This window comes from Oreochromis niloticus, linkage group LG5 (genome assembly GCF_001858045.2).
Source record: "Oreochromis niloticus isolate F11D_XX linkage group LG5, O_niloticus_UMD_NMBU, whole genome shotgun sequence".
Lineage (NCBI taxonomy): Eukaryota > Metazoa > Chordata > Actinopteri > Cichliformes > Cichlidae > Oreochromis > Oreochromis niloticus.
In genome coordinates, this window is record NC_031970.2 from 5,392,569 (window position 1) to 5,411,219 (window position 18,651).

The window sequence follows — 18,651 nt, forward strand, 5'->3', positions numbered from 1 at the left end:
TTCAACTGATTCACAGCGTCATCCATGTCGAGCAATGTACAGCTGAGATTTTACATGGGATGATGTTTGCAGTGAGAGAGTCGACCTCTCTCTGTACAGACACAACTGTGGTAACATAAATTAAACACTGGCAAGTTGATTACAAGCTCGCTGTGACCACTTAGCCTGATTGGGTAAGTGAATCCAGATAAGGGAATTCTGGGAATGAACTTTGCACTGGTGTTATTTCTGTATTAGCTCTGTCTGGGACCTTTGCTCAGATACTTTTTCACATTCAGTAGATTTTTTGTTGTTCGTTATTCTAGAGCTGAGCCAAACATTTATGTCTCAATTTTACATCTGGTGTAAATTAGATTTTTCTTGCTGGTGCTTTTACTGCCGTGACTGTTAGTGAACTGTGGCTCATACAGAAGCAGTAATACATATATTATATGTAATAATAATAATATAACCTATTATAATAATATAACCTCCTGGATGAGAGTGTACACATCTATTCAACACTAAAGATGTGATTAAAAATCAAGCTTGTACAAAAGCATACAAATTCAATTCATTTCTGAAGAGTTATTATAACTATTATTATCGTCTCTGCTTGTCTTTGTGTAAAAATCACCTTTACAAAACCACTGTAAAAAGCACAAAACATATATAACCCTTTTAATGAGCCAGGTACACCGGTTCGACAGCTCATGAATGGAAATATCTAATTAGCTAATCACATTGCTCCAACAATGCATTTAGCATCTTCTGATAGTTGCTTCAAACAAAACAATGTACCATGTAACAAAACTCACATCATGCAAAACTGGTTTCTTAAATATGAATGGTCTCCACAGCCACCAGGTCTAAATCCAACAGAGCACCTTTGGGAAGTGGTGGAAGATTTACATCATGGATGAACACAAATCTGCAGCAACTCAACTCTGTGATTCTGTCATGTCAATACGGACCTGAGTCTCCAGTACTTTTTAAATCTATGCCATGAAGAGTTATGGTAGTTCTTAAGGCAAAAGCTAGTCCAGCACCGTACTAGCCAGAAGTATATAATGATGGTAAAACTCAGATATACTGCACGTATATAACAAATCTAAGGCAACTCATACTCTTCAATTCTATTCAATTCAATCTATGTAATTTCTTCTATTCCCTTCAATAAAACATTAATAAAATATTGTTGCAATCCAGCTGTTTTTTTATCACTGCAAATGCAACACACACACACACACACACACACACACACACACACACACACACACACACACACACACACACACACACACACATACGTGTTTTCGTGAAATATCAGGACCTATGACAAAAATGTGACAAATGGGAACGTGCCTTTCTGAAGGTCCTAGAGGCATGGGAATCACACAAAGTTTGACCCATGCTTCCAGGAACACGCCCATCTGTTGAGATTTTGGCTAGGGTGAAATTTTGGTCAAACCTGAATTTAATGCTACTTGTGAGGACACTGTCAGGTTTATGTGACTTATGAGTACCATAAGGTCACACACTGATATTTCATGTTTAGGTGAATTGTGAAGCCCATGGAAACACATAATTTTCAAGTATATATGACTTATAAGGACCAGGTAAGGGTAGGTTCTGTATTTTTAAGCTTGGCTCCTTTTGAGATTACAATATAATAGGCATGGATGCACAATAGTAATGCTCACCAGTCGGGTAACTTCTGACAGAAATATCAGACATTTATGTGTTAATAAAACAGTAAATATGAGCTGTGTAGAGACTTAAAAAAAGACATAGGTCAAATGTGGTCAGTCTACTTTTTAAGTCTTAATATTGTAATGCATTAATTCATTTTGTAGTGAATGTTCATGTCAATAAAAACGTGGAACATTATCTGCCTTTCTTATCATTTAATTGGAAAAAGCACCCAGCATAAACCACAGATTTATGAGTAAGAACAATGCAATACAGAAAACTACAATATTGACATAACTGTGGAAGCAACAAAGTATCTCTCTTGGTTGTTTCTTTTTTTCCTTGCATCTTTCTTTTAATGCAATGATCCTGTTGTGGATGTAGTACTTTATGGCAACCCAGTCTCTGCCTTTACGAGCTGCCGGCTCTGCTTGGAAGCAGCAGTCACATTCCTTTTTACCTGGTACTTTGCAGCAACCTTTACTTCATCATTTGTCCACTTGCTTCTCACCTTCCCAGCTGTCATAAATGGAAACAAAAGAAAATATCTTAATGTGAATGCAAGAAAAGATAGAAAATATTCTAGTTTATAGTTTATAATGTGAATACAAAATGTTCTTAAACCTTGCTTTCTACTGGAGCACTTTAAAGGAGCAATGTAACACAAACTAGAGTTGTTGGTTCTACCAATTGAGAAAGGCTACAAAAACACATTCATGTCCTTCACAGCTTAAAACAATATGAGGACAATGTAACACAAAAACACAAAAATATCAAATTTAGTAGGAATAAATATCAAGCTGATGCTTTAAAGGGAAAGTTAGAACTAACAAATGGTACGCCAATTTCTTTCTCCTAAGATCTTCACAAAGAAGTAAAGCTAATGTTGATTTTGGGAAACTTTGACTCAAACTGATTGTTTTAATACAATCAAAGTGCATTTAATTTATGCACTAGGCCCAACTGACACATAAACTTGATTACTAAATACAAAAAACATGATGTGTAACCTGTTGGAAGAATGAAGTGGGTATGTCACTCACCAATTGGTCTGTATGAGGCTGAGACAGGACCTCAGCACTTGGTGTCTGCAACAAAAGACAACAATATAACGTCAGAAACATTCTCTAGTATAAATCCCGACTAGATGATCAACTACAGATCATATTTGTAGCAGTGAACATTATTCACAGAAGGATCCGACTTCCTTATACAAGATTCTATAGAAACTTAACACTGTACAGTTCTGCTACCAACAATATGAGGACAGTGTAACACACACTAGAGTTGTTGGTCCAACCACATGAGGAAGGCAACTGAAACACACTCATGTCCTTCACAGCTTAAAACAATATGAGGACATTGTAACACACACTACAATCACTGGTCCTACCATATGAGGACTTCTTCTTAAACACACTCATGTCCTTCACAGCTTAAAACAATATGAGGACAGTGTAACACACACACTACAATCACTGGTCCTACCACATGAGGACTTCTACTTAAACACACTCATGTCCTTCACAGCTTAAAACAATATGAGGACATGACGACTGAACACATGTAGAGTTCATGTTCCTGACTTCTAACTTCTCCTGCTGTTGTCAATAAAAGCTCTAAACCCAACACTGATGTAAAGCCATCTATTTCCCCAGAAATTAAATCATGTAAACTGATCAGCGGGAGGTTAAATGGACAAAAACATGTGTAAAAGGACAAAAATATCAAATGTAGTCAGAATAAAGATCAAGCTGATGCTTTAAGGGTAAGTTTGGACTAACAAATGGTATAGACCAGGGGTGCCCAATCCCAGTCCTCGAGAGCTACTGCCCTGCAGCTTTTAGATGCGTCCTTGTTCGAGCACACCTGAATCAAATGAATGGCTCGTTATCAGGCCTTTGCCAGACTTGATGGCATGCCGAATTGGTAATCCAACTATTTGATTCAGCTGTGTTGGAGTAGGGATGCATCTAAAAGCTGCAGGACAGTAGCTCTCGAGGACTGGGATTGGGCACCCCTGGTATAGACAATTACTTTCTCCTAATGCTAATGTTGATTTTGGTTAACTTTGACTGAAACTGATTGTTTTAATACAATTAAAGTACATTTCATTTATGCACTAGGCCCATCTGACACATATACTTGATACCAAATACAAAAATATGATGTGTAACCTGTTGGAAGAATGAAGTGGGTAAGTCACTCACCGATTGGTCTGTATGAGGCTGAGACAGGACCTCAGCACTTGGTGTCTGCAACAAAAGACAACAATATAACGTCAGAAACATTCTCTAGTATAAATCCCGACTAGATGATCAACTACAGATCATATTTGTAGCAGTGAACATTATTACAGAAGGATCCGACTTCCTTATACCAGATTCTAAAGAAACTTAACACTGTACAGTTCTGCTACCAACAATATGAGGACAGTGTAACACACACTAGAGTTGTTGGTCCAACCACATGAAGAAGGCAACTGAAACACACTCATGTCCTTCACAGCTTAAAACAATATGAGGACAGTGTAACACACACTACAATCACTGGTCCTACCATATGAGGACTTCTACTTAAACACACTCATGTCCTTCACAGCTTAAAACAATATGAGGACATTGTAACACACACTACAATCACTGGTCCTACCATATGAGGACTTCTTCTTAAACACACTCATGTCCTTCACAGCTTAAAACAATATGAGGACATGACGACTGAACACATGTAGAGTTCATGTTCCTGACTTCTAACTTCTCCTGCTGTTGTCAATAAAAGCTCTAAACCCAACACTGATGTAAAGCCATCTATTTCCCCAGAAATTAAATCATGTAAACTGATCGGCGGGAGGTTAAATGGACAAAAACGTGTAAAAGGACAAAAATATCAAATGTAGTCAGAATAAAGATCAAGCTGATGCTTTAAGGGAAAGTTTGGACTAACAAATGGTATAGACAATTGCTTTCTCCTAATACTAATGTTGATTTTGGGAAACTTTTCCTCAAACTGATTGTATTAAAACAATCAAAGTGCATTTCATTTATGCACTAGGCCCAACTGGCACATATACTTGATACCAAATACAAAAACATGATGTGTAACCTGTTGGAAGAATGAAGTGGGTATGTCACTCACCGATTGGTCTGTATGAGGCTGAGACAGGACCTCAGCACTTGGTGTCTGCAACAAAAGACAACAATATAACGTCAGAAACATTCTCTAGGATAAATCCCGACTAGATAATTAACTACAGATCATATTTGTAGCAGTGAACATTATTACAGAAGGATCTGACTTCCTTATACCAGATTCTAAAGAAACTTAACACTGTACAGTTCTGCTACCAACAATATGAGGACAGTGTAACACACACACTACAATCACTGGTCCTACCATATGAGGACTTCTACTTAAACACACTCATGTCCTTCACAGCTTAAAACAATATGAGGACATGACGACTGAACACATGTAGAGTTCATGTTCCTGACTTCTAACTTCTCCTGCTGTTGTCAATAAAAGCTCTAAACCCAACACTGATGTAAAGCCATCTATTTCCCCAGAAATTAAATCATGTAAACTGATCAGCGGGAGGTTAAATGGACAAAAACGTGTAAAAGGACAAAAATATCAAATGTAGTCAGAATAAAGATCAAGCTGATGCTTAAAGGGAAAGTTTGGACTAACAAATGGTATAGACAATTACTTTCTCCTAATGCTAATGTTGATTTTGGTTAACTTTGACTGAAACTGATTGTTTTAATACAATTAAAGTGCATTTCATTTATGCACTAGGCCCATCTGACACATATACTTGATACCAAATACAAAAATATGATGTGTAACCTGTTGGAAGAATGAAGTGGGTAAGTCACTCACCGATTGGTCTGTATGAGGCTGAGACAGGACCTCAGCACTTGGTGTCTGCAACAAAAGACAACAATATAACGTCAGAAACATTCTCTAGTATAAATCCCAACTAGATGATCAACTACAGATCATATTTGTAGCAGTGAACATTATTACAGAAGGATCCGACTTCCTTATACCAGATTCTAAAGAAACTTAACACTGTACAGTTCTGCTACCAACAATATGAGGACAGTGTAACACACACTAGAGTTGTTGGTCCAACCACATGAAGAAGGCAACTGAAACACACTCATGTCCTTCACAGCTTAAAACAATATGAGGACAGTGTAACACACACTACAATCACTGGTCCTACCATATGAGGACTTCTACTTAAACACACTCATGTCCTTCACAGCTTAAAACAATATGAGGACATGACGACTGAACACATGTAGAGTTCATGTTCCTGACTTCTAACTTCTCCTGCTGTTGTCAATAAAAGCTCTAAACCCAACACTGATGTAAAGCCATCTATTTCCCCAGAAATTAAATCATGTAAACTGATCAGCGGGAGGTTAAATGGACAAAAACATGTGTAAAAGGACAAAAATATCAAATGTAGTCAGAATAAAGATCACGCTGATGCTTTAAGGGAAAGTTTGGACTAACAAATGGTATAGACAATTACTTTCTCCTAATGCTAATGTTGATTTTGGTTAACTTTGACTGAAACTGATTGTTTTAATACAATCAAAGTGCATTTCATTTATGCACTAGGCCCAACTGGCACATATACTTGATACCAAATACAAAAACATGATGTGTAACCTGTTGGAAGAATGAAGTGGGTATGTCACTCACCAATTGGTCTGTATGAGGCTGAGACAGGACCTCAGCACTTGGTGTCTGCAACAAAAGACAACAATATAACGTCAGAAACATTCTCTAGGATAAATCCCGACTAGATAATTAACTACAGATCATATTTGTAGCAGTGAACATTATTACAGAAGGATCCGACTTCCTTATACCAGATTCTAAAGAAACTTAACACTGTACAGTTCTGCTACCAACAATATGAGGACAGTGTAACACACACTAGAGTTGTTGGTCCAACCACATGAAGAAGGCAACTGAAACACACTCATGTCCTTCACAGCTTAAAACAATATGAGGACATGACGACTGAACACATGTAGAGTTCATGTTCCTGACTTCTAACTTCTCCTGCTGTTGTCAATAAAAGCTCTAAACCCAACACTGATGTAAAGCCATCTATTTCCCCAGAAATTAAATCATGTAAACTGATCAGCAGGAGGTTAAATGGACAAAAACATGTGTAAAAGGACAAAAATATCAAATGTAGTCAGAATAAAGATCACGCTGATGCTTAAAGGGAAAGTTTGGACTAACAAATGGTATAGACAATTACTTTCTCCTAATGCTAATGTTGATTTTGGTTAACTTTGACTGAAACTGATTGTTTTAATACAATTAAAGTGCATTTAATTTATGCACTAGGCCCATCTGACACATATACTTGATACCAAATACAAAAACATGATGTGTAACCTGTTGGAAGAATGAAGTGGGTAAGTCACTCACCGATTGGTCTGTATGAGGCTGAGACAGGACCTCAGCACTTGGTGTCTGCAACAAAAGACAACAATATAACGTCAGAAACATTCTCTAGTATAAATCCCGACTAGATGATCAACTACAGATCATATTTGTAGCAGTGAACATTATTACAGAAGGATCCGACTTCCTTATACCAGATTCTAAAGAAACTTAACACTGTACAGTTCTGCTACCAACAATATGAGGACAGTGTAACACACACTAGAGTTGTTGGTCCAACCACATGAGGAAGGCAACTGAAACACACTCATGTCCTTCACAGCTTAAAACAATATGAGGACAGTGTAACACACACTACAATCACTGGTCCTACCATATGAGGACTTCTTCTTAAACACACTCATGTCCTTCACAGCTTAAAACAATATGAGGACATGACGACTGAACACATGTAGAGTTCATGTTCCTGACTTCTAACTTCTTCTGCTGTTGTCAATAAAAGCTCCAAACCCAACACTGATTTAAAGGCATCTATTTCCCCAGAAATTAAATCATGTAAACTGATCAGCGGGAGGTTAAATGGACAAAAACATGTGTAAAAGGACAAAAATATCAAATGTAGTCAGAATAAAGATCACGCTGATGCTTTAAGGGAAAGTTTGGACTAACAAATGGTATAGACCAGGGGTGCCCAATCCCAGTCCTCGAGAGCTACTGCCCTGCAGCTTTTAGATGCGTCCTTGTTCGAGCACACCTGAATCAAATGAATGGCTCGTTATCAGGCCTTTGCCAGACTTGATGGCATGCCGAATTGGTAATCCAACTATTTGATTCAGCTGTGTTGGAGTAGGGATGCATCTAAAAGCTGCAGGACAGTAGCTCTCGAGGACTGGGATTGGGCACCCCTGGTATAGACAATTACTTTCTCCTAATGCTAATGTTGATTTTGGTTAACTTTGACTGAAACTGATTGTTTTAATACAATTAAAGTACATTTCATTTATGCACTAGGCCCATCTGACACATATACTTGATACCAAATACAAAAATATGATGTGTAACCTGTTGGAAGAATGAAGTGGGTAAGTCACTCACCGATTGGTCTGTATGAGGCTGAGACAGGACCTCAGCACTTGGTGTCTGCAACAAAAGACAACAATATAACGTCAGAAACATTCTCTAGTATAAATCCCGACTAGATGATCAACTACAGATCATATTTGTAGCAGTGAACATTATTACAGAAGGATCCGACTTCCTTATACCAGATTCTAAAGAAACTTAACACTGTACAGTTCTGCTACCAACAATATGAGGACAGTGTAACACACACTAGAGTTGTTGGTCCAACCACATGAAGAAGGCAACTGAAACACACTCATGTCCTTCACAGCTTAAAACAATATGAGGACAGTGTAACACACACTACAATCACTGGTCCTACCATATGAGGACTTCTACTTAAACACACTCATGTCCTTCACAGCTTAAAACAATATGAGGACATTGTAACACACACTACAATCACTGGTCCTACCATATGAGGACTTCTTCTTAAACACACTCATGTCCTTCACAGCTTAAAACAATATGAGGACATGACGACTGAACACATGTAGAGTTCATGTTCCTGACTTCTAACTTCTCCTGCTGTTGTCAATAAAAGCTCTAAACCCAACACTGATGTAAAGCCATCTATTTCCCCAGAAATTAAATCATGTAAACTGATCGGCGGGAGGTTAAATGGACAAAAACGTGTAAAAGGACAAAAATATCAAATGTAGTCAGAATAAAGATCAAGCTGATGCTTTAAGGGAAAGTTTGGACTAACAAATGGTATAGACAATTGCTTTCTCCTAATACTAATGTTGATTTTGGGAAACTTTTCCTCAAACTGATTGTATTAAAACAATCAAAGTGCATTTCATTTATGCACTAGGCCCAACTGGCACATATACTTGATACCAAATACAAAAACATGATGTGTAACCTGTTGGAAGAATGAAGTGGGTATGTCACTCACCGATTGGTCTGTATGAGGCTGAGACAGGACCTCAGCACTTGGTGTCTGCAACAAAAGACAACAATATAACGTCAGAAACATTCTCTAGGATAAATCCCGACTAGATAATTAACTACAGATCATATTTGTAGCAGTGAACATTATTACAGAAGGATCTGACTTCCTTATACCAGATTCTAAAGAAACTTAACACTGTACAGTTCTGCTACCAACAATATGAGGACAGTGTAACACACACACTACAATCACTGGTCCTACCATATGAGGACTTCTACTTAAACACACTCATGTCCTTCACAGCTTAAAACAATATGAGGACATGACGACTGAACACATGTAGAGTTCATGTTCCTGACTTCTAACTTCTCCTGCTGTTGTCAATAAAAGCTCTAAACCCAACACTGATGTAAAGCCATCTATTTCCCCAGAAATTAAATCATGTAAACTGATCAGCGGGAGGTTAAATGGACAAAAACGTGTAAAAGGACAAAAATATCAAATGTAGTCAGAATAAAGATCAAGCTGATGCTTAAAGGGAAAGTTTGGACTAACAAATGGTATAGACAATTACTTTCTCCTAATGCTAATGTTGATTTTGGTTAACTTTGACTGAAACTGATTGTTTTAATACAATTAAAGTGCATTTCATTTATGCACTAGGCCCATCTGACACATATACTTGATACCAAATACAAAAATATGATGTGTAACCTGTTGGAAGAATGAAGTGGGTAAGTCACTCACCGATTGGTCTGTATGAGGCTGAGACAGGACCTCAGCACTTGGTGTCTGCAACAAAAGACAACAATATAACGTCAGAAACATTCTCTAGTATAAATCCCAACTAGATGATCAACTACAGATCATATTTGTAGCAGTGAACATTATTACAGAAGGATCCGACTTCCTTATACCAGATTCTAAAGAAACTTAACACTGTACAGTTCTGCTACCAACAATATGAGGACAGTGTAACACACACTAGAGTTGTTGGTCCAACCACATGAAGAAGGCAACTGAAACACACTCATGTCCTTCACAGCTTAAAACAATATGAGGACAGTGTAACACACACTACAATCACTGGTCCTACCATATGAGGACTTCTACTTAAACACACTCATGTCCTTCACAGCTTAAAACAATATGAGGACATGACGACTGAACAGATGTAGAGTTCATGTTCCTGACTTCTAACTTCTCCTGCTGTTGTCAATAAAAGCTCTAAACCCAACACTGATGTAAAGCCATCTATTTCCCCAGAAATTAAATCATGTAAACTGATCAGCGGGAGGTTAAATGGACAAAAACATGTGTAAAAGGACAAAAATATCAAATGTAGTCAGAATAAAGATCACGCTGATGCTTTAAGGGAAAGTTTGGACTAACAAATGGTATAGACAATTACTTTCTCCTAATGCTAATGTTGATTTTGGTTAACTTTGACTGAAACTGATTGTTTTAATACAATCAAAGTGCATTTCATTTATGCACTAGGCCCAACTGGCACATATACTTGATACCAAATACAAAAACATGATGTGTAACCTGTTGGAAGAATGAAGTGGGTATGTCACTCACCAATTGGTCTGTATGAGGCTGAGACAGGACCTCAGCACTTGGTGTCTGCAACAAAAGACAACAATATAACGTCAGAAACATTCTCTAGGATAAATCCCGACTAGATAATTAACTACAGATCATATTTGTAGCAGTGAACATTATTACAGAAGGATCCGACTTCCTTATACCAGATTCTAAAGAAACTTAACACTGTACAGTTCTGCTACCAACAATATGAGGACAGTGTAACACACACTAGAGTTGTTGGTCCAACCACATGAAGAAGGCAACTGAAACACACTCATGTCCTTCACAGCTTAAAACAATATGAGGACATGACGACTGAACACATGTAGAGTTCATGTTCCTGACTTCTAACTTCTCCTGCTGTTGTCAATAAAAGCTCTAAACCCAACACTGATGTAAAGCCATCTATTTCCCCAGAAATTAAATCATGTAAACTGATCAGCAGGAGGTTAAATGGACAAAAACATGTGTAAAAGGACAAAAATATCAAATGTAGTCAGAATAAAGATCACGCTGATGCTTAAAGGGAAAGTTTGGACTAACAAATGGTATAGACAATTACTTTCTCCTAATGCTAATGTTGATTTTGGTTAACTTTGACTGAAACTGATTGTTTTAATACAATTAAAGTGCATTTCATTTATGCACTAGGCCCATCTGACACATATACTTGATACCAAATACAAAAACATGATGTGTAACCTGTTGGAAGAATGAAGTGGGTAAGTCACTCACCGATTGGTCTGTATGAGGCTGAGACAGGACCTCAGCACTTGGTGTCTGCAACAAAAGACAACAATATAACGTCAGAAACATTCTCTAGTATAAATCCCGACTAGATGATCAACTACAGATCATATTTGTAGCAGTGAACATTATTACAGAAGGATCCGACTTCCTTATACCAGATTCTATAGAAACTTAACACTGTACAGTTCTGCTACACACAATATGAGGACAGTGTAACACACACTAGAGTTGTTGGTCCAACCACATGAAGAAGGCAACTGAAACACACTCATGTCCTTCACAGCTTAAAACAATATGAGGACATGACGACTGAACACATGTAGAGTTCATGTTCCTGACTTCTAACTTCTCCTGCTGTTGTCAATAAAAGCTCTAAACCCAACACTGATGTAAAGCCATCTATTTCCCCAGAAATTAAATCATGTAAACTGATCGGCGGGAGGTTAAATGGACAAAAACATGTGTAAAAGGACAAAAATATCAAATGTAGTCAGAATAAAGATCACGCTGATGCTTTAAGGGAAAGTTTGGACTAACAAATGGTATAGACAATTACTTTCTCCTAATGCTAATGTTGATTTTGGTTAACTTTGACTGAAACTGATTGTTTTAATACAATTAAAGTGCATTTAATTTATGCACTAGGCCCATCTGACACATATACTTGATACCAAATACAAAAACATGATGTGTAACCTGTTGGAAGAATGAAGTGGGTAAGTCACTCACCGATTGGTCTGTATGAGGCTGAGACAGGACCTCAGCACTTGGTGTCTGCAACAAAAGACAACAATATAACGTCAGAAACATTCTCTAGTATAAATCCCGACTAGATGATCAACTACAGATCATATTTGTAGCAGTGAACATTATTACAGAAGGATCCGACTTCCTTATACCAGATTCTAAAGAAACTTAACACTGTACAGTTCTGCTACCAACAATATGAGGACAGTGTAACACACACTAGAGTTGTTGGTCCAACCACATGAGGAAGGCAACTGAAACACACTCATGTCCTTCACAGCTTAAAACAATATGAGGACAGTGTAACACACACTACAATCACTGGTCCTACCATATGAGGACTTCTTCTTAAACACACTCATGTCCTTCACAGCTTAAAACAATATGAGGACATGACGACTGAACACATGTAGAGTTCATGTTCCTGACTTCTAACTTCTTCTGCTGTTGTCAATAAAAGCTCCAAACCCAACACTGATTTAAAGGCATCTATTTCCCCAGAAATTAAATCATGTAAACTGATCAGCGGGAGGTTAAATGGACAAAAACATGTGTAAAAGGACAAAAATATCAAATGTAGTCAGAATAAAGATCACGCTGATGCTTTAAGGGAAAGTTTGGACTAACAAATGGTATAGACCAGGGGTGCCCAATCCCAGTCCTCGAGAGCTACTGCCCTGCAGCTTTTAGATGCGTCCTTGTTCGAGCACACCTGAATCAAATGAATGGCTCGTTATCAGGCCTTTGCCAGACTTGATGGCATGCCGAATTGGTAATCCAACTATTTGATTCAGCTGTGTTGGAGTAGGGATGCATCTAAAAGCTGCAGGACAGTAGCTCTCGAGGACTGGGATTGGGCACCCCTGGTATAGACAATTACTTTCTCCTAATGCTAATGTTGATTTTGGTTAACTTTGACTGAAACTGATTGTTTTAATACAATTAAAGTACATTTCATTTATGCACTAGGCCCATCTGACACATATACTTGATACCAAATACAAAAATATGATGTGTAACCTGTTGGAAGAATGAAGTGGGTAAGTCACTCACCGATTGGTCTGTATGAGGCTGAGACAGGACCTCAGCACTTGGTGTCTGCAACAAAAGACAACAATATAACGTCAGAAACATTCTCTAGTATAAATCCCGACTAGATGATCAACTACAGATCATATTTGTAGCAGTGAACATTATTACAGAAGGATCCGACTTCCTTATACCAGATTCTAAAGAAACTTAACACTGTACAGTTCTGCTACCAACAATATGAGGACAGTGTAACACACACTAGAGTTGTTGGTCCAACCACATGAAGAAGGCAACTGAAACACACTCATGTCCTTCACAGCTTAAAACAATATGAGGACAGTGTAACACACACTACAATCACTGGTCCTACCATATGAGGACTTCTACTTAAACACACTCATGTCCTTCACAGCTTAAAACAATATGAGGACATGACGACTGAACACATGTAGAGTTCATGTTCCTGACTTCTAACTTCTCCTGCTGTTGTCAATAAAAGCTCTAAACCCAACACTGATGTAAAGCCATCTATTTCCCCAGAAATTAAATCATGTAAACTGATCAGCAGGAGGTTAAATGGACAAAAACGTGTAAAAGGACAAAAATATCAAATGTAGTCAGAATAAAGATCAAGCTGATGCTTTAAGGGAAAGTTTGGACTAACAAATGGTATAGACAATTGCTTTCTCCTAATACTAATGTTGATTTTGGGAAACTTTTCCTCAAACTGATTGTATTAAAACAATCAAAGTGCATTTCATTTATGCACTAGGCCCAACTGGCACATATACTTGATACCAAATACAAAAACATGATGTGTAACCTGTTGGAAGAATGAAGTGGGTATGTCACTCACCGATTGGTCTGTATGAGGCTGAGACAGGACCTCAGCACTTGGTGTCTGCAACAAAAGACAACAATATAACGTCAGAAACATTCTCTAGGATAAATCCCGACTAGATAATTAACTACAGATCATATTTGTAGCAGTGAACATTATTACAGAAGGATCTGACTTCCTTATACCAGATTCTAAAGAAACTTAACACTGTACAGTTCTGCTACCAACAATATGAGGACAGTGTAACACACACACTACAATCACTGGTCCTACCATATGAGGACTTCTACTTAAACACACTCATGTCCTTCACAGCTTAAAACAATATGAGGACATGACGACTGAACACATGTAGAGTTCATGTTCCTGACTTCTAACTTCTCCTGCTGTTGTCAATAAAAGCTCTAAACCCAACACTGATGTAAAGCCATCTATTTCCCCAGAAATTAAATCATGTAAACTGATCAGCGGGAGGTTAAATGGACAAAAACGTGTAAAAGGACAAAAATATCAAATGTAGTCAGAATAAAGATCAAGCTGATGCTTAAAGGGAAAGTTTGGACTAACAAATGGTATAGACAATTACTTTCTCCTAATGCTAATGTTGATTTTGGTTAACTTTGACTGAAACTGATTGTTTTAATACAATTAAAGTGCATTTCATTTATGCACTAGGCCCATCTGACACATATACTTGATACCAAATACAAAAATATGATGTGTAACCTGTTGGAAGAATGAAGTGGGTAAGTCACTCACCGATTGGTCTGTATGAGGCTGAGACAGGACCTCAGCACTTGGTGTCTGCAACAAAAGACAACAATATAACGTCAGAAACATTCTCTAGTATAAATCCCAACTAGATGATCAACTACAGATCATATTTGTAGCAGTGAACATTATTACAGAAGGATCCGACTTCCTTATACCAGATTCTAAAGAAACTTAACACTGTACAGTTCTGCTACCAACAATATGAGGACAGTGTAACACACACTAGAGTTGTTGGTCCAACCACATGAAGAAGGCAACTGAAACACACTCATGTCCTTCACAGCTTAAAACAATATGAGGACAGTGTAACACACACTACAATCACTGGTCCTACCATATGAGGACTTCTACTTAAACACACTCATGTCCTTCACAGCTTAAAACAATATGAGGACATGACGACTGAACAGATGTAGAGTTCATGTTCCTGACTTCTAACTTCTCCTGCTGTTGTCAATAAAAGCTCTAAACCCAACACTGATGTAAAGCCATCTATTTCCCCAGAAATTAAATCATGTAAACTGATCAGCGGGAGGTTAAATGGACAAAAACATGTGTAAAAGGACAAAAATATCAAATGTAGTCAGAATAAAGATCACGCTGATGCTTTAAGGGAAAGTTTGGACTAACAAATGGTATAGACAATTACTTTCTCCTAATGCTAATGTTGATTTTGGTTAACTTTGACTGAAACTGATTGTTTTAATACAATCAAAGTGCATTTCATTTATGCACTAGGCCCAACTGGCACATATACTTGATACCAAATACAAAAACATGATGTGTAACCTGTTGGAAGAATGAAGTGGGTATGTCACTCACCAATTGGTCTGTATGAGGCTGAGACAGGACCTCAGCACTTGGTGTCTGCAACAAAAGACAACAATATAACGTCAGAAACATTCTCTAGGATAAATCCCGACTAGATAATTAACTACAGATCATATTTGTAGCAGTGAACATTATTACAGAAGGATCCGACTTCCTTATACCAGATTCTAAAGAAACTTAACACTGTACAGTTCTGCTACCAACAATATGAGGACAGTGTAACACACACTAGAGTTGTTGGTCCAACCACATGAAGAAGGCAACTGAAACACACTCATGTCCTTCACAGCTTAAAACAATATGAGGACATGACGACTGAACACATGTAGAGTTCATGTTCCTGACTTCTAACTTCTCCTGCTGTTGTCAATAAAAGCTCTAAACCCAACACTGATGTAAAGCCATCTATTTCCCCAGAAATTAAATCATGTAAACTGATCAGCAGGAGGTTAAATGGACAAAAACATGTGTAAAAGGACAAAAATATCAAATGTAGTCAGAATAAAGATCACGCTGATGCTTAAAGGGAAAGTTTGGACTAACAAATGGTATAGACAATTACTTTCTCCTAATGCTAATGTTGATTTTGGTTAACTTTGACTGAAACTGATTGTTTTAATACAATTAAAGTGCATTTCATTTATGCACTAGGCCCATCTGACACATATACTTGATACCAAATACAAAAACATGATGTGTAACCTGTTGGAAGAATGAAGTGGGTAAGTCACTCACCGATTGGTCTGTATGAGGCTGAGACAGGACCTCAGCACTTGGTGTCTGCAACAAAAGACAATATAACGTCAGAAACATTCTCTAGTATAAATCCCGACTAGATGATCAACTACAGATCATATTTGTAGCAGTGAACATTATTCACAGAAGGATCTGACTTCCTTATACCAGATTCTATAGAAACTTAACACTGTACAGTTCTGCTACACACAATATGAGGACAGTGTAACACACACTAGAGTTGTTGGTCCAACCACATGAAGAAGGCAACTGAAACACACTCATGTCCTTCACAGCTTAAAACAATATGAGGACATGACGACTGAACACATGTAGAGTTCATGTTCCTGACTTCTAACTTCTCCTGCTGTTGTCAATAAAAGCTCTAAACCCAACACTGATGTAAAGCCATCTATTTCCCCAGAAATTAAATCATGTAAACTGATCGGCGGGAGGTTAAATGGACAAAAACATGTGTAAAAGGACAAAATATCAAATGTAGTCAGAATAAAGATCACGCTGATGCTTTAAGGGAAAGTTTGGACTAACAAATGGTATAGACAATTACTTTCTCCTAATGCTAATGTTGATTTTGGTTAACTTTGACTGAAACTGATTGTTTTAATACAATTAAAGTGCATTTCATTTATGCACTAGGCCCATCTGACACATATACTTGATACCAAATACAAAAATATGATGTGTAACCTGTTGGAAGAATGAAGTGGGTAAGTATGAGGCTGAGACAGGACCTCAGCACTTGGTGTCTGCAACAAAAGACAACAATATAACGTCAGAAACATTCTCTAGTATAAATCCCGACTAGATAATTAACTACAGATCATATTTGTATCAGTGAACATTATTACAGAAGGATCCGACTTCCTTATACCAGATTCTAAAGAAACTTAACACTGTACAGTTCTGCTACCCACAATATGAGGACAGTGTAACACACACTAGAGTTGTTGATCCAACCACATGAGGAAGGCAACTGAAACACACTCATGTCCTTCACAGCTTAAAACAATATGAGGACAGTGTAACACACACACTACAATCACTGGTCCTACCATATGAGGACTTCTACTTTCCTGTTGGAGGTTGAGACAGGATGGAAGGAGAGCAGGGAAGTAGCTGGCACAAATGATTCTATTGACACAACAGGTCAGTGAGATTAATGAACTGAACACAACAGACTCTTTCAAAATAAAACAGGAAAAATGGCATGAAAATACAAACGTTGTAATATACAACCCTAACATAAACTCCTTAAAACAATGTTAATAACGTTAAGCCAAACTCAACTAACCCGCCACTAAACATAAGAAACTCAAAAACCTTAGAATAACGTCAGAAACGCTGGGCCAGAGACCCAGACCCTATTGGTTTGTGCTAAATACGAAAACATTATTATTAACATTTAAATCCCCCCAAACATATCTTGTGTTGAAAAAAAAATGTGTGTTGCAGTTAGCTACACTTAAAAAGAGCTTAGACTGACTGTCTGTGCAGTTGAAGATGCAGAGCACGTGCAAGGCCACAGGTCCCTTTAACTCCAGTGGGAATTTAAAAACAGTTAAATTAAACTTCTAATATCTATTGTTGAAGATAAATCTTAAGTAATTTTTTAGCATTTATCATCATTCATCACACAGTTTGTTCAAATCGATTGTGTATTGTTTTAGTTCCGTTTAACTAGCGTTAATTAGCTTGTTAAACATACAACTTTACCTTGCTAAATGTGCGTCGAGTCATGGATATCAAAGGTAAATACATACGTCAAGACAAATCTCTGCTGAGTGCTGAAGGTCCCGGATGTGCAGTTCACTCAGAGCTCCGGCGAGTTTGTATCTTGCCGTGACCAGCAGCTCTTTGGTTGAGGCTTTCGAACAATCAGATGCAGCGTTACTCACTTGTTGTCCAATCACAGACGTCGTTCTATGCTCCACTGACGAAATGCCGCATCCTCTCACCAGCCACGGGCTCTCCTCGTCCATTTAACAACAAAACACAGCAACACTCGCTGTATTTGAGGTAGGAACACTTGAGAAGTGTCACAGTGTTTTGCAAACTGCTGTTACAGTTAATTTCGTTCCGTTAATTTGTTTGGTTCCTATTCTTAAGTAACACTTAAATACACATGTGGTTAGCTTGCTGGTCTAGTTTAAGTTAGCATGGGCATGCTGTTCACTGATGGAGTAATGCCAAAATTGGC

The 18,651-nt window shown here is 37.8% G+C and overlaps 1 protein-coding gene across 1 annotated transcript; it reads right to left on the reverse strand.

The window, feature by feature from the left end:
• Positions 1 to 1,871: 1,871 nt before the first annotated feature.
• Positions 1,872 to 18,244, reverse strand: LOC112846826 (cell wall adhesin EAP1). The gene is made up of 20 exons (XM_025907001.1): positions 18,215 to 18,244; positions 17,507 to 17,585; positions 16,434 to 16,478; positions 15,657 to 15,734; positions 14,853 to 14,897; positions 14,109 to 14,153; positions 13,274 to 13,318; positions 12,203 to 12,247; positions 11,459 to 11,503; positions 10,682 to 10,759; positions 9,878 to 9,922; positions 9,134 to 9,178; positions 8,206 to 8,250; positions 7,135 to 7,179; positions 6,358 to 6,435; positions 5,554 to 5,598; positions 4,810 to 4,854; positions 3,882 to 3,926; positions 2,715 to 2,759; positions 1,872 to 2,190 (listed from the first exon to the last, which is right to left on the reverse strand). The coding sequence occupies exons 2-20, from the start codon at positions 17,507 to 17,509 to the stop codon at positions 2,179 to 2,181; spliced, it is 879 nt and encodes a 292-aa protein (XP_025762786.1). The 5' UTR covers positions 17,510 to 17,585; positions 18,215 to 18,244; the 3' UTR covers positions 1,872 to 2,178.
• Positions 18,245 to 18,651: the final 407 nt, after the last annotated feature.

What these genes read in the sequence shown, in the direction of transcription:
- LOC112846826 (XM_025907001.1), bottom strand. An exon ending in AGCCTCATACAGACCAATCG is followed by an intron (nt 15,735 to 16,433) that starts GTGAGTGACTTA and finishes CTTTTGTTGCAG; the next exon opens with ACACCAAGTGCTGAGGTCCT. An exon ending in AGCCTCATACAGACCAATCG is followed by an intron (nt 9,179 to 9,877) that starts GTGAGTGACTTA and finishes CTTTTGTTGCAG; the next exon opens with ACACCAAGTGCTGAGGTCCT.